Below are 17,622 nucleotides of genomic sequence, written 5' to 3' on the forward strand. Positions count from 1 at the left end.
AGACTTACATTTTATCTTTTTGGGCAATGACACGTCATTGGCACACAAATTTCTTTCTGATTTTAAAAAAATGTTGCAATCTCAGTCTTTAAATCAGAGTGACCAATTCCTACACATTTTCATATCCACCAACAAGAATACAAGCTTCATGATTCAGTACAACCAGGGCTGGTGCATCAGTACCACCCTAGGAAATGGCAACCAACCCACCCCACCCAGTAAAAAACCCTCAAATTTCTCAAAACTTCTCACAACTAAAAACAAATTCCTGGACACAATGATGTAAAACATCATTCTTCTTAAAAGACTTAAACTGACACTGCTGCATAAAATGCTAAGATGATTGTTACAATATAAAAACAAGAAGTTCTGAGAAAAACTAATTGTCTACTTTCTTTTGATATGACGTGGGTCACACAGAAAATGACACACCCAACAATTCTTTTATTGGTGGGTGTATTCGTTCTTGTGGGAACGTTTTTACTGAGCTATTGCCTAGCAATTATGAAGAGATACAAAGACAAAAAGGTCATCTCATAAGCCTATCTCAGTTTTTTCAAAATAGGGAAAGGAGGCTAAAACAGGCAGCTGAAATTAATTTGTATTTAGCAGATTACACAACAATGAACTGTAGAATATTATGCCCTGGCCCTGCGTACAATATAAGAGGAAGAGATCTGTCAGTCACTTCACCCTGAAGAAGATCACAATATGTCAGATGTATCTAAAAACTGCTTACCAAAACATGGTGTTATCACCCAAAACATCAATATAGTATAAGTATCTTGACACCACCAGAAAAACAGAGACATAATTTAGGAGTTAGCAGCTCCTTCTTAATGTATCCTACTTAAGTGAAAATTGTAATTCCCAACTCACCTTGAGACATCTGTGAGAAGGATTGATTACGGGGCAGAGATTCCTGAGAGTTCTGTCTTGTGCGAATGACACCCTTTTCCCCACCTCCAGCTATAGAATTGATACCATTCACCAGGTCATCTTCATCTGCTACCACTTTGGAGTAATCTAGACCCTCTTGAAGTCTTAGAATGGCAACTGCCATGTACATGTCAAGTGCTTTACTGCAAAGATTAAGTGAACATGAGTCTCATTTGTTTGTTTCTGAGAGTTAAAACACATATGATTACCTTTACGCTGTAGTGATGAACATATAGAAGCCTATATTCACCTGACTTCCACAATTCTGGCATCAGTGCAATATATGATTTCTACACATAGGAAGTATATTGTTTTTTTATCATGAAGCCACAATTTTTATATTACTTTTTGCTGTGGAATTTCTCTAAACAAACAAGGTTATCATATTGCATGCTGTAACTTTGGTGGAACAGTTGTATCACTAAACTACAGTGATATTTACCATGCATCAGACCCGTTTCACCCATAATTAATGATCACTTCCACACAGTGTTACTGTCTATTGAAAATAGTGAGCTTTTTTGTCCTTAACAGTGAAACGGTTTCTTCACAGAATTAAATATACTTTCTCCTTTATAATGTACAGTAATGTTGCAATTTCCAGCACCTCCTGGACCAAAGGGTCTAAATATTTTAATTTCCCAGATATTATAATGTTTTACCTAACATGTATCTTAGTGTACCTAGCAAACTTGTGGACAGATCTGTCCTGTTTTCCCTGCCACAATTCCTGTTTATTTTTTACCATTGCTTAATGTTATATTTTAGCATCCTGCTGCACTGATTTATGTCCATGATTTATTCTGACCATCTTACAGTGCATACACTCATTCATCTTACTCTTCTCTCTTGCACTACATGTTTCAGCATTAAAGTGCCATCTTCAGGTGCTTTTCTATGTACATCAAACTACTTCACTGCATGCCCTGTTGTCTTTATACTAAAATAACTAAAATATATATTCGTCATATATAATGATAAATTTTAAATATTAAAACTGTTCAGGATTTGTCATCCTTATGTCGTATCTCAATACGCAAGTCACACCTATCTTCTTCTATCGGAGTATTCTTCCTACTTTCATGTGTGTATTGTGCTTTGTGTTGTGTCTTGCTCCTGTGACTGTGTGTGTCATCCTTATGTCATATCTCAATAAGCGAGTCACACCTATCTTCTTCTATCGGATTATTCTTCCTACTTTCATGTGTGTATTGTGCTTTGTGTTGTGTCTTGCTCCTGTGACTGTGTGTCATCCTTATGTCGTATCTCAATACGCGAGTCACTGCTCCTGTGACTGCGTGTGTTATACTCTAGTATAACACACGCAGTCACAGGAGCAAGACACAACACAAAGCACAATACACACATGAAAGTAGGAAGAATACTCCGATAGAAGAAGATAGGTGTGACTTGCGTATTGAGATACGACATAAGTATGACAAATCCTGAACAGTTTTAATATTTAAAATTTATCATTATATATGACGAATATATATTTTAGTTATTTTAGTATAAAGACAACAGGGCATGCAGTGAAGTAGTTCGATGTACATAGAAAAGCACCTGAAGATGGCACTTTAGTGTTGAAACATGTAGTGCAAGAGAGAAGAGTAAGGTGAATGAGTGTATGCACTGTAAGATGGTCAGAATAAAGCATTACCATTACTTACATAACAGGGTGTATATTGGATCTAAAAGATCTAAAAAAAATCTAACAAGAAACCAGTATCTCTAATTCACTAGTCAATTTCTGGTTAATAGAGCTTTCTGGTCCATGCTGTGCAAGATATCACAGCTTTTGTATCTTCATATGTAGTACAGTCATGGGGGTGATAAGAAAGCTCAAGACAGTCCTCATATAACACAAATTCCTTTCAGTATAGTTTCCTTTCCCTTACCAAAAACTGAATTATAGTCCAAATTAACTAGTTTCTTAGTTATCATATATGAACCTATGAACACTGCGTTCAAAACGCCAATTACAGGGGACAAACCTCAGTATTTTCTAGACTATTCTTAATGTTTTGTCTAGCAATTCAGTGATAAAAACAATACATTAACAATCCCAGATGGGAGACCAAGTTTTATTGGATTTATAACATAATTAGCCTGCTCCTGTTAATGATCCACATTTAACTGTTGGTTATAGTGACAGCTGCAAAATAAATCATCTTTATGCTATGATACTGCACAACAGCTAACCTATATAGCCTGGGTCTCATACTGCTATACTGTAATGGCACTGTGTGAGTCAAGCAGGCTGCAGCAGGCCTAGCATCTCACTGTTTACAGTATAAATACCATTACTCCAAGTTAAAATCTAGACACTAGTGCCACAGATTTAAATCCCCTACTCCTGGATGATAAAGGTTAATATTACACAGTTTTGCTACATTTAGGATCATGATGGCAGCAGTAAAATATTAAGGATCAGTGATTAATACACACTTACAGTATCATAATAATATCCTCCTACATTTTAAAGCTTCAACATGTATGATTTACCTACAGTGTGGAAATTTCTTGAGCATTTGACAGTTATTGAAATGGTCAAGAAATTCCTTCTTTTCATTGAATCCATTATTGAATTCAGAAAAGTCTGCCATTGGAATGAACCAACTGACTTCACACTCTTGCCTTCTCAGTTCCTGGTTTCATACATGGTTTCAACATTCTCCAGCCAAAATTTTGAATTTATTTCTTATTTCTGTCACATATGCAACATGCCCTACCCATCTCATCCTGTGTTATGTAAAGACTCGTAAGAATTTTAAATGAGAAGCATGAGTTAGGAACCTCTCTTTCATTAAGCAATTTTCTCCTGTCTTGACCAGTCTTCTTTCTTCAGTTCAAAATCTTTCTCAAAATAACCTCAATCCATGATCATCTAACGGCGTGAAAGATCAAGTTTCACTACAGGTAAACTTATAGTTGTATAATGTCTTAACCAAGCAATTTCACGCTACACTTACTGCATCACCTCGAAGTACATGGCTAAGTCTTCTCTCTCGCAGTCTCGCCAGTCGCCCTTGTAGCCCATAAGCAAGATATTTGGCCGCAGCTTGCCAACACCTGAGGCTTGGAGTAATGCCTTAGCTCCTTCTTCGAAGTTTACTTCATCCACATGAGTATAGAATGCCTTGATTTTGTGTGAGCGCAGCCAGTTGTGAGCTTTGTAAGTCAAGATATTTCTGACGCGTTGAGATATGGGGCTCTAAATGGGGAAATAATAATCACATTAAGAAGAATAAAAAGTGATGACAGCAATAACAGTGAGGATAATGATGATAAATTAATGTCGGCAATACAATTACAACAACAACATACCCCACACAAGCTTCAGGGGGCTGTACTTTTAGAAAAATCATATTGTGGTAAAGATTATAAATAACAGGTATGTGCAAACATAGAAATTTTTTAAAAGTTATATCTGCTAGGAAATAATCCCAGAAGATAGTACTCTTTATAACCGGGACTGTGCAAACCTCAAATCTTACACCAAAATTTTTAAAATAGCATAAATTCCAACTTCACTACAAATATGAATTTGAACTTCAAATTTTCTATTCATCTTCAATCTATGAAGCATTAAATTATGAACAAATATTAAATTGCATTTTGTGCAACTTACACAGCGTGTACATTGTGTATGACACAAATCATCATATTCATGAATGAAGGGAAAATCAGTATGTAAAGATGATTGTTAAAAGTGTTAGAGCATCTTCTTGCAAAATTACTCCCATCATAATCAGAAATTTAAATAACATTATATAAGTGGTACACTTGTAATCAAATACAAAATTCTGTGATCTTCAGAATTTACATATAAAGGTAAAGTTGTTCCTGTGCTTAACTAATTAAGCACTACACCATGAAGATGTATGGGGGAATGGATGTATACATTCACATTTTCTTGACCTTGGCACTAGTTGGAGGTGAGTGGTCAGCTTCACAGCCCGGCTACTTTACCCCCAGGAAAGAGCCCTTGGTACCCACTGTGTAGAAGGTTGGGTGGATACCAGAGCTGGTCTGGATGATTGGAGAATTGAAAATTCTTGATCCTACTGGGACTCGATTTCCGACCACTTGGTCATCCAGCTCATAGCCAGTCGCTATATTGAATATGCTTTAAAAACACAAGTCTCTCAGTATTTGTGGGAAGTAAATTTTTATTTCCTAAGGCCACAAAAGTTCCTACAATACAAAATTCAATTATATACAGTACCTGATTTGAGCAAAAGGAAAGAAAGTTATTATAAGTGATCAACAAATGACTGTTCAGTTCTCCAGTCAAGCAAAAATTCTACTTGGCAGACAACAACACCTACCCACACTGCTGCAATTGCTCCACACTAGTCAACTAACCCTCACATAAAATATGAGACATGTAAGACAGGTCTACTCTCACTCATATTATATACTGTGTGTACAATATCTGGTTGAAAGTTAGAAGAATGGAATGAGTAGAGGTAGTCATTGTGAAGTAGTGGCTGCTAATAGTGGAGATACCTCTTGACATGAACTGCCAAATTCCGAGTCGGAGTCAAAGTTATGTTATGATGGATGGCCAGTCAGCCAGTCTATCTTGGTGTCAAGCATCCATCTGGGGCCCAAGACCAAATCTTTATTACTGTCAAACAGTTGCAGGTTTTCTGATGTGGGGTGCCCTCTCTAACGAGAGGATGGGTCTGTTGTTTACNGTTTTTATTTCCTAAGGCCACAACAGTTCCTACACTACAAAATTCAATTATACAAGGTGTGGCAATAAAGAAACCGGATTCATGCTCTAACCCTTTATTAAAAAANCTCCACACTAGTCAACTAACCCTCACATAAAATATGAGACATGTAAGACAGGTCTACTCTCACTCATATTATATACTGTGTGTACAATATCTGGTTGAAAGTTAGAAGAATGGAATGAGTAGAGGTAGTCATTGTGAAGTAGTGGCTGCTAATAGTGGAGATACCTCTTGACATGAACTGCCAAATTCCGAGTCGGAGTCAAAGTTATGTTATGATGGATGGCCAGTCAGCCAGTCTATCTTGGTGTCAAGCATCCATCTGGGGCCCAAGACCAAATCTTTATTACTGTCAAACAGTTGCAGGTTTTCTGATGTGGGGTGCCCTCTCTAACGAGAGGATGGGTCTGTTGTTTACATCTGCTGCTGGCCCTCACCAGCAGTCATATATACAGCCCTCCTTCTGGTCCTCGTTATATAGCCTTTGGCAAGGACTGCATAGACAACACCATGTCCTCTTTTCTTGTATCAGCATCTGTTGCCATGGAAACATGTTTACCATGCTGCTGCATAGCAATGACCACCTCTACTCATTCCACTCTTCTGGCTTGCAGCCATTATGTTACAAAACACTGCCTCCTGTTCCTTTATCTATTTGACATCTGAAAAAATACAAAGAGAAAGTGGGAGTTAATACTAACAAATACTATATTTAAAGACTTTTTCACTTGTTGACCATTATTAAAAACTGGACAGAAAACTTGACATTGTGTATACACATGCCTGATAGTATGAATACAAAAGGGGATGAAACAAAAATGTGGGAGTTCACCATAATATGTAAGAGCTTATAGTATATTCACTTACTTTCAAAATGTGACCACAAATAAGGAGTGACAGATTTTTTGTTAAAAGATATGCAAAATCTATCAGTGGTGGACGGAAACTTGGCATGCCTGACAGAACAAGGATCTGTGGACGATAATTCTTCACATGGTCTTCAACATTGTTTAACTGTTGTACAGATAATAAGGCATTCTTATATGTTTGAGCTTGTGTTGTGGAGCCCCAGTTCACATCTGGAAAACAATGACACATGTAATTTAGTAAGATAATTTTAATACAAAAGCAGCACATCTCAAAACCAAAACCTGTGATTAAAACATAACTTAATTAGGTTATAAATCACTTCATAGCATATTGGTTAGTGCTCCTGCTTTATATTCAGAGTTTGGGATGGAAGACCCAGATGACTAGGCTCTTTTGAGATTTTCCTCATTTCTCAAGAAAATGTCATGACGCTATCTCAATATCGGTCTCAAATCTTAAAACAATCTTTCTCAATCATCATGTGTAAAAATTACTTTATTTACATTCAGTACTATGTAACATACATAAGGCACAGAAACATTTAACGTTCATGCCTGCCTTATGTAATACATACATCTGTGTAGAACATCATGTGCTACTGACTCAGAATTTTCAACTGCTGAATTAACTGAATTACAGCGATAAAGCAAAGGATGATGATATGGGCAGGGTATGTAGTATGCATAGGGGAAAAGAGGAATCTATACAGGGTTTTGGTGGGAAAGCCAGAAGGAATGATACTACAGGGAAGACCTAGATCTAGGTGGGAGGATAATATTAAAATGAATGTTTGGGAAATAGTATGGACAGGTATAGGCTCAATTCATCTAGCTCAGGATAAGGACCAGGGGTAGGCTCTTGTGAACATGGTAATGAACCTTTGGATTCCATAAAGTGTTGGGAAATTCTTGATCAGCTGAGTTACTGTTGGCTTTACAAGAAGGACTCAGCTCCATTGAGTTTGTTAGTTAGTTATATCTGTTACTTACAATCATTTCCCAAATGGGGAAAAGGACATAGTATACTGGAGTGCAAAGTGAGATGCTGGACTGTGTTTTAACTGTTTTGAAGGCTACCACACTAAATTTCTTCAGTAAAAGGTCCTCATGTCTAGGAAAATCCACTTCCTAGGTAAGCTAACCAAATTACATATACACATATCTCATTCAGTTAAAATGTTAAATAATTTCATTAATTTTTAAAGAAATTTTTATGTGAGACATTAAATTTTAAAGATATCTCTGTCCAGTGATTGAGATTAGCTCTTTCTAAGAGGCCCAACTGAGTAGGTCTCTTCCCCCCCCCCTCCACCTGAGGACAGAAACAGATCCAGTTTCTGAAATGTTTTGTTTTCTATTCTGTAGAATACTGGACGATGGAAAACGTCCAAAACCCCAGTAATTCTGTGTGTTATACACCACTGTCAGAACCCTTTAGAACAAACACTGTCCTTTGTATCTACAAGGTTTAACTTTCAAGTGTTGAAAATTTCTACCATTACAAGAATTATTACACTTGACAGCATATTGATTTTTAATCTGAAGTGCACAGCCAAGCAGCACTTGGGCAGAACACTTTCTATTGGGAAATTTTATATTTCATTTTCCAATGAAAGAAGTGAAATTCTGACAACCGAAAATGGCAGTCTGACACCACACCAATTAAAGCTGGTGCTTCTAGGATCATACATCTTCCATACCAAGAGAAGAGAGCCATTTAAATGTCTTCCATTGAAGAAAAGAGTTAAATAAATTATGAAGCAACTCAATTGAAAATGTTCCGAACTATATAGTTCATATCTGGGAACAACAATAACAAAACTTAGGAACACGATCAAAGAATAAGAAGAGTAAATCAATAAAATTTTGTTCAGAAACTGTCATTATTTGTAACTGTAGATTCCAAAGGAATTGAGCTTGTTATATATAGCTATTATTTCACCAGGTTAATATGGTAGTGAAGAACATCAACTGAGAACATTGTAACAAAAAACATTAAGGACCATATTGTATTTCTGATGTGTTATGGGTCAACACAGTACTGGATTTCAACTTAGATCTCCTAAATGCAGCATCACTGATGACACATTTCTGTTCACCTCTCCCTCACCAACAACAGTGGCTATGACAGCCACATAGAAAGTGCATGGCAGTCAATTTTCAGTTATCAGAATATCTGAAAGAGTATATGAACTCATTCTACCTGGTTTTCTGTAGGCTACAATGAGGTAGAGTGCCAGAACACAAGCCAATGTAATGAGGGCAGTCCACCAGCTTATGACAAACATCACAAACACGCATAATAAGGCACCAGCCAAACTCAACCACATGTTGTAGTACTGCAACAAATCAACAAAAATTACATGCACTTACACTTACATGTATATGAAAGAGATCTGGATAGATGAAAGTGGGGTGTATATTCTGAAATATGTAAGGACTGAGCTCTGACCTGAATAGTGATAAAAGTGTCTATCTATGACTTATATTTGTTAAGCAAAATCTCAATTACTCCATTCCTCTGATAAGTATAGAGGGTACTGGTATACAGGGGGCACATGGTAGCATAGTTGTTTGAGGCACTATGCTATAAGCCAGAAGGTCGCGGATCGAATCCTGATGAGGTGGATTTTTTTTTTATTTATCTAATCCTGCCAGCCGCACTATGGCCCTGGGGCCAACTCAGCCTTTAAGAGAAATGTGTACCAGGAATATTCTTCGGGGTAAAGGGCGGCCAATGCGTAAGGGTGACAATCTTACCGTCATCTATGAGCCAAATGTCTAGAAAACACGGGAACCTCAACATCTCACAACCCTATGGGCCTCCACGGCCTGTTACAGGGATACCTTTACTTTTTTTTTTACTGGTACACAGAACAAACGAAATCACAAGATTCACATCAAAATTTTTCCATCTTCATATCTGGTTACTTCTGTCTGACCTTTCTGCTACTCTTGCAAATACCTGGTAGATGCATTTAAGAATCATTATAATAGAATATGCAAAGACGCTAACATTTTCCTTGTTTTATGATAGTCATATCATGCTATCTCTTTGGTTATTTGGTGACACTACTTTTAATTTAAACAAAGTATCCCATCAGTATCAGGTTATGTGGTAAGACATGGAAATGTGAAATCGCATGATGATAAAAGTGATATAATTTAATATGCTGTTGTCTGATTTTTAATGTGTGTACTGAAATTTACAATATGATGAAAAAAAATTCACAGGTGTTATGCTAATTGCAAGACATTTTACAGATCAAGAGGTTAAGTAATTTCAAAGGAACAGCACATCAACATGATTACATTCTTAAAAAATTATGGTGCAATACCTCACCCTAAATTTTGGTCTCCAGCCAACAGGCTTTGCCAAAGAGGCATGGAATGTGCTGAAATTGATGAGTGCATATGCAGCAAGAAAGAAATTGGAGATTAATGGTGCAATTGCATTCAGTTCTCCTGCAACACAAGAGCACAAGCATGATGGAATTAGCATTCTGGCTTAAAACAATGTACCTGGCCCTACAATCAGGGTTAACAGCATCCATCAGAACTGATATTCACAGAAATGGCTCAATCACATATGGACAGAAACAGAGGTTTAACTTAGATTCTAAAGGCTTCTGATGACGGTGTATAAGATTCAGAATTACTGTTTTTTTTTTACCTTGTCCATTGTTTGGTATTCTAAAAAATAGAGAACATGTATTGGAAACTGAATCCATTTCTGTCCTCAAGCAAGGGGCAGACACCTACTCTGTTGGGTCCCTTAGAAAGAGTGACTGAGGTTAGATCTTTTTAAGGGTCCCAACAGAGAAGGTGTCTCCCCCTCACCTGAGGACAGAAACAGATCCAGTTTCCAAAACGTTGTGACTGCTAGTGTTCAGAATACTAGACAATGGAGGAAGACCAAAAACTCCATAATTCTGAGAGGTTTCACTGTGACAAATAGTGTATGTGATTTTTTTAATATATCGTGGTGGTATTCCCTTTTCCATATACAACACCAACAGAGAGACGAGATAATATAACTTAGTCTCACAAGGTAACCTGCGATATGGTCAACAATGCAAAACATATGAAAGGCACACGATGAAAAGATCAGTGTCCTGCAAAAACGATTTTTTCAAGACACCTAGTTTAAAGGCTCCCAGTATACAGGCATTTACAGATCAAGTCTGTATTTGCTGTAATACTGCAGAACAAAGTGTCTCTTCATGTTGGAGTTGTGGCTTCTGACATACATTTTATACTTTATGCATTGCATATATGGTACTTCTCAGGACTCCAAAAAATGAACATTAAAAACAGAAAAATCTTAATGTGGGATTCCACTGTATATAGGTTCTACATAGTATTAGTAAATGGACCAAACATACAATATGTAACTTATATTATATTCATTTAAATGTGACAAATATAACACTACAGAATATAGGGCACAGATTAGTTGTTACAATTGGAAGTATAACTTAAAAGAATACAATAACAAACTCACCAATGAGGATAAAACCTATGGAAATGAAGAAACAAAGTACATATCCTCGAACTGGCTCATTGTTTTTGCCATAACCTTTGGCAAACCATGTGATATAAGGGTACAGCTGATCCTTGCACAGAGCTTGAAATACTTTGGGTGCAGACACCAAACTGGCAAGTGCTGAGGAAAGTGTTGCTGCAAAGCAACCAGCATAAATCAAGGGTCCGAATGCTGACACCAGCTCCATCACCTGCAACACAAAGTGCAAACATAGATATAAAGTATCCTCAATATGCAGTTAGCACCTTCCAGAACAACCTTCCAGAATCCACATGGACTACATATTGCATCAATGAAAAATATATATGATATGTATTTCAGATTTTCATTGCCATGAACATTCATACTGTGGACTTACAGGTTAAGACACCATGTATTTTAATACAATTATTGTGTTTCTGGACATTATCCATCATCCTGTTTTTATTTAAAACACATAATGTTTCGAAGATTGTCTTGGCTTTCAGGGAGAAACTACTCAGTTGGGCCCAATAGACAGACATAGTACCCACCTCCGGACACAAGCACAAACACAAGATAGGATATACGAGGGCTATTTGGAAAGCAACATCCATTTATTTTAGGCAACTAATGTAGGAGCAGGGCAGAACTTGCGCATTTGAAGTAGCATCACATGACTCACAGCCTTGTAAACCATCACATAACTGGTCACCTAGTGTTTGTTCTTGTCTTTACAGAGTGAGTTATGATGTGTCTTGAAATTGATAATCCTGCCAGCTGTGAAATTTAGGCTGTTATCCACTTTCTTCATGCTAAAAACATTAGTGCTGCAAAAATCCATCATAAATTATGCATGGCTTATGGTCAAAAAGAAGAGAGTGAAGAAACTGTAAGACAATGGTGTAGAATGTTAAAAGATGGGTGAACAAATGTTCACAATGAAGAGGGAAGTGGTCTTGCTCAAAGTGCTGGCCAAAAAATTTATGAAAAACGGTGCTTCATAATTTCAGAACTTTCATGCAAATTTCCAAACATTTCACACATTGTTTTCTACAGTTAGGCTAGGCTATCACAAGTTTTGGACATGACTGGTTCAAAACATTCTCACAGGTGTGCATAAACACAGAGAATGGCTTCAGCTTTCACTTTCTTTAGAGAAATACCACAAAGATGGAGATGAATTTCTCAATCACATCTTACAAGTAATAGGTGATTAAACCCGAGTTTCTTGTGAATGGTGAAACCAACAAGCAGTCAAAGCAGTGGATGCACAAATGAGGGGCAGTCAAAAAGTTCCCAGAATGGTGGTATAGCACTCTAATGGTAGGACATACAGCAACGCTTACCTAATCACCTTCAAAGCAGGACCCTTGCACGCGCACACACATGTGCTCCATTGATCCTGCCATTGTTGGAAGCAGTGGTGGAAGGCTTCTTTTGAAATCTTCCGGAGCTCAGCTGTCGTATTCGATTTTATGTCCTCCATGGTTGTGAAACGTGTCCCCTTGAGGCCCATTTTTAGAGTAGGGAACAGCCAAAAGTCACTCAGAGCAAGATCCGGAGAGTACGGTGGTTGAGTGATGACAGGAATGGTTTTCTCGGCAAGGAATTTCTGCACAACAAGCGATGTGTGGCTCGGTGCGTTATTGTGATGCAGAAACCACTGCCCCTGCCACTTCTCATGCCGCTTCCTCCGAACCGCATCATACAACCTCTGCAAAACTTGCATGTAGAAATGGCCAGTAACAGTACCAACTTCTTGCTCCAACTCTGCAATGGTCATTCTTCGATCACATTGAACCAGTTGTCACACTTTTCCAATCATTGCTTCGGGTCTGGATGCCAAAGGTCTCCCGCTATGCTGGTCATCCTCTAACATCTCCTGCCCATTCTTACACCAGGAAAACCAGTCATAAACTGCGGATTTTTTTAGTGCAGTATCACCATACACTTGCTGCAGGGCCGACAGCATCTCTGAAGCAGATTTTCCCAATTTGCACACGAACTTGATGTTCACACGCTGTTCGAACTGCAACATTGCGCCGAATGACCAACACTCACGTCTAATTCAAACGGAACAGTAACAACACTGCACACTGAAACCTGTCCAGACCTATTGCACCTGCGAGAAGACATGATGAGCTTCCCACCACAACAGTGTGTGTGCTATCTTATCACTCGTTCTCCGTCTGCAGGGGAATTCAGGGAACTTTTTGACTGTCCTACGTATATTTACCAGACAAGCCAAAAAAAGTTTAAACAAACATTGTCTGCCAGCCAAAAAGCTGGTGGCAACTGTTTTCTGGGACAGGAAAGGAGTGCTGATGGTGGAATTCATGTAAAAAAGAAACCACAATAACATCGCATGTGTATTGTGAAACACTATACAAACTGTGTATGGCCATTCAGAATAAGAAAATTGGAATGCTGATATCCAGTGTAGTGCTCCTCCATGACAAGGCGTGTCCACATACAGATTCTCACACTCAAGCACTGCCGGAGCACTTCAATAGGGAGTTGCCTGACCACCTTCCTTACAGCCCTGATCTCGCTGCAGCAGGCTACCACATGTTTATCTACCTGAAGAACTGGTTAGGATCACAGCGCTTCAACAATAATGAGGAGTTGATAGAAGGTACCAAAATGTGGCTGAGCTCATAGGTGGCAGGCTTCTTTGACAAAGGCATACAAAAACTTATTTCCCAATACAACAGGTGCCTAAATTCCAGTGGTGACTACATTGAGAAGTAGCTCAAGTATGTATTTTTTGTATATTATAAATTCTTTTCTCATTACTTGATTTGTTAACAACTCACTGGAGGTCACTTTCTGAAAAGTCCTTGTATGTCACAGCATGTATAAATTTCCTGTATGTTAAACAGTTTTGTGAAATTTTCAAAATACAGAAATTATTTTCATGTAAAGGGTTATGGACCAAAATGGAATTTGTCTTAGGAATACTGTCATAACATTCCATACCATAATTCATAAAAAATGCATTACTGTAACTGGGAGATGAAACACAAGAACAGATGGATGAACATATCAACAAACATGATCATATCTCTATTTTTTTCTTTTTTCAGTGAGTGTGAAGAATTCATACAAATAAAAATCAAGTTCAGAAGCCATGGGAAAACAACTTCCTAGTCCTACCCAGCAATTTCAATGACTCATGGCATATATAAAGTCCTGAAAAGGGACATAAATCTCTCCTAATTAACTTATAAGAACATTTTAATTCCATGAAATCATTTAAGTCCAACCTTCATTCAGTTTTGTTACATTTGTTCTGTATTTCACAGGGCTAATACAGAGAACACTTTTTAATTTTTCCTTCCAAGTTGCACACTGAAGGGAAAAAATCTCACTGGATTGGATTAAAAGGTCATGATTACACATGTTACCACCATAAACAATGTGCAGTATATGTGTTTACTTAAAATCATCAATCTACATTTGATCCATACTAATCTGTTAGCAGGGACTGGTGCAATAAGCCCATCTGGCACTACAGTACCAAGGGACTTGAATTAAAGAAGAATGGGTTTTTACATTACATTACATTACATTGCATTGCATTCCATGGATCCANCTTTGATCCATACTCATCTGTTACCAGGGACTGGTGCAATAAGCCCATCTGACACTACAGTACCAAGGGACTTGAATTAAAGAAGAAAGGGTTTTTACATTACATTACATTGCATTGCATTCCATGGATCCAAAGTTAATCAGAATGACTGTAGGACATGGAATATGCCATATTCTGATCTTAGCACCACAACCATCAGTGATATATTGTGCATAATCCTGTTCCTATACCTAAAATAAAAGTCATCAATTACACAAACTGCAAATTTTACCACACATGAGCTAATCTCTTCCAGCGCCAGGTGACAAACAAATTGTGTGATATGACTTGTAATGAATTTTTTAAATACAACTACAGAAGCATGCAATAAAAGATATGTTCTCACTTGGAAGCTGTTGTGCAGTCCCCACTTGCATTCACGATAAGCACAATCAGTGAATGTCCCATTATATAGCTCAGTTACATTGCCACTTGCATCCCGTTCCATTACAGCACCTGACATGACAGCCATTCCCAGGTAGGATACAGTTGTCAGCAGGATGGAAAGTAGTGTGCCTTTGGGAATAGCTCCTTGTGGGTCCTGAGAAAGCATCCAGTTAAAAATGTCATTCAAATAAAAATTAAGAAAAATAACATGCAAAGAGATTCGTTCACACTTTCAAGGTTAAGATGGGTATCTATTCTGTTCCCAAAAGTTCTCACTCTTCTTGTTCCTTCATCTTTCATTCTTTTCAGGTAACATTTCATTACAATCTTCTATCCTTTAGTTATTCATTCCTCTAAATGTTTACTACATTTCTGCCTCTAATGTATGTGCATGCATACATATATTTGCACATAAAACATGAACAGAAACAGTAAGTTATATGAGTATTTAGTGTGGTTGTAAACAGTGTAGAGACAAGCATGGCAACAGCAATCTAACAGAAGGCAAAGTGAGTGAGTTTGTAATTATTAGATGAAATGGGATACATCAGGAAAAATCAGTTTTACATATTCTGGCACTGATACAGGGATATCACTGATGATATTTGCCATAACAGCTTGAAACCACCTTGTCATCTTCCAGACTGTCTGTAGTCATTTGTTGGCAAGATGTTAGTAGGGTAAATTAGAGTATCTCATTACATAATAAAATTCCAGGGTGGAACAATTTATATCACATTTATGATATGACTTATTAGTGGCAATGATGCACAGAAAGCAGGATATGCTCAGAATCACGTCTGAGACCTGAACCTAAGATTGAAATTCCTCTAATAACAAAATAAGAAGCATCACTGATACCAGTCACAGTGAATAAGGATGTAAGGGTACCAACTTTTCTGGCCTTTATCCTTTCAGTGTGAACCTGAGTACACAATCTATGTCCGTTTCTGTAGGGGTACTTGGCTTAGAGACCCTGTATGTCATTTTGCGGGATGTGCCACATAGTAGTATGACTGATGAGCTGGAAAAGATGTGTGTGTGTGTGTGTGTGTGTGTGTGTGTGCGTGCGGCCGCGTGCGTGTGCATGCGCGTTTGTGTGTGAGAGAGACAAAAAATACTGAGAAGCATCCACTTTATTTCCATGATGATGCAATGTAGACGCATGTTCCATTCACTTATAACACTAACAGTTTGTGCCTGTAAGAAGTTTACATATTATTATGACCCAAGAATACTGTAATGAAACAAAGTCAATGAATAATATTACCATTAAGTCTCCAGATATGTTGGCTCCAGCCAGAATTCCAGTTGCAGCAGGAAAGAAGATGGCATATACAGAAAAGAAGTTGTGATGAACTCCTTCACTAAAGCGATAGTCTGGGAAGAAGTTTTCTTTAAGTAAACTAACTGAAAAAAAAAAGGCACACATGAGTTCATAAGTATGTGAGAAATTATGCTAAATATTAACTAACTAACTGCTGTGAATTAAAACTATACAGTTTATTTGATTTAGAGACACATATAATTCTATCACACTGTATATGAAGAAAAACTGTCACCATAATCACATGCACTATGTAAAATGTTCTCGGTTTATTTATTTATTTATTATTTAATAATGCTGCCAGTAACTCAAGCCATACAGCACAAAACAGCTTGGTGATGTGAATAAGGAATTGGAAATGATGTGGAAGAGTACAGTTGTGGTCTAATTTGAGGCACCTTTCTAGCATATGCCTGAAGGGAATGTGGAAAATCAGTTATGACAGCCAATGTTCTGACCAAGATATGAACCAGATGCCTTTCAAATACAAATCAGAAGCATTACTGACTCCACCAACTTTCTCAGTATTCTGAAGAATCAAGATCATTACAAGATTCATTTGAAATCTACAGTTTCAAATTCCAACTTTCAAGAAACTAGACCATACAGAATATCTTATCCAAAGATAAAAATGCCTGAAAAGCACAGACATTTACAGACAGTATTTGGGACTAAGGGGGCTAAACTTACAGGATACACATTATGTTATATATGATGAAATAAACAACCACTTCTTAATATTGTGGTTTTCTGGGTTATCACATCATGCAGCCTAGTAGATTTACTTTGAATATGGCAGCATCATATTCCTCCAAAATGTTAATACCAACTTACCACACTGCATGGTATCATAACTCAGGAGACCATAATATGAATCTTCATCTTGTGCAAACCTCCAATCTTACAACAACTTTTGCTGATTCTTGTACAGGCAGTTCAGTGAAATCTGTGCAGTTCCCTATTGTGTTGGCTTTGAGGTTCTCACAGCAGTGACTATGAAGAGTATTTACTCTCTTTTGGGATGTACCGCCATGTAGTCCAGTAGACATTTCAGGTGACTTCAGGGTCAAAAGCCATGCAAGCACATAGCAAGCAGGGCTCTTCTTTCCACCTGTCTCTTGCTTGGCTTACTTCTTAGCCTGACAATGCAGGCAGTAAAGTCCTCTGAAATTTCAGTGAACCTTTACTGGGCTACATGGAATTACGTACATCCC

General features: G+C 37.6%; 1 protein-coding gene across 2 annotated transcripts in view; it reads right to left on the reverse strand.

The window, feature by feature from the left end:
• Positions 1 to 17,622, reverse strand: part of LOC111870154 (bumetanide-sensitive sodium-(potassium)-chloride cotransporter) — a 133,703-nt gene that overhangs the window by 20,218 nt on the left and 95,863 nt on the right. For both annotated transcript variants that reach the window (XM_023862207.2, XM_023862206.2), the window contains exons 7-14: positions 16,352 to 16,491; positions 15,041 to 15,235; positions 11,058 to 11,289; positions 9,897 to 10,018; positions 8,757 to 8,892; positions 6,552 to 6,763; positions 3,912 to 4,153; positions 880 to 1,082 (exon numbers count right to left, since the gene is read on the reverse strand). In XM_023862207.2, the coding sequence (XP_023717975.1) occupies positions 880 to 1,082; positions 3,912 to 4,153; positions 6,552 to 6,763; positions 8,757 to 8,892; positions 9,897 to 10,018; positions 11,058 to 11,289; positions 15,041 to 15,235; positions 16,352 to 16,491 (1,482 nt within the window). The remainder of the gene's footprint in view (positions 1 to 879; positions 1,083 to 3,911; positions 4,154 to 6,551; positions 6,764 to 8,756; positions 8,893 to 9,896; positions 10,019 to 11,057; positions 11,290 to 15,040; positions 15,236 to 16,351; positions 16,492 to 17,622) is intronic.

Source organism: Cryptotermes secundus, unplaced genomic scaffold, assembly GCF_002891405.2.
Source record: "Cryptotermes secundus unplaced genomic scaffold, Csec_1.0 scaffold634, whole genome shotgun sequence".
In the NCBI taxonomy this organism is placed as follows: domain Eukaryota; kingdom Metazoa; phylum Arthropoda; class Insecta; order Blattodea; family Kalotermitidae; genus Cryptotermes; species Cryptotermes secundus.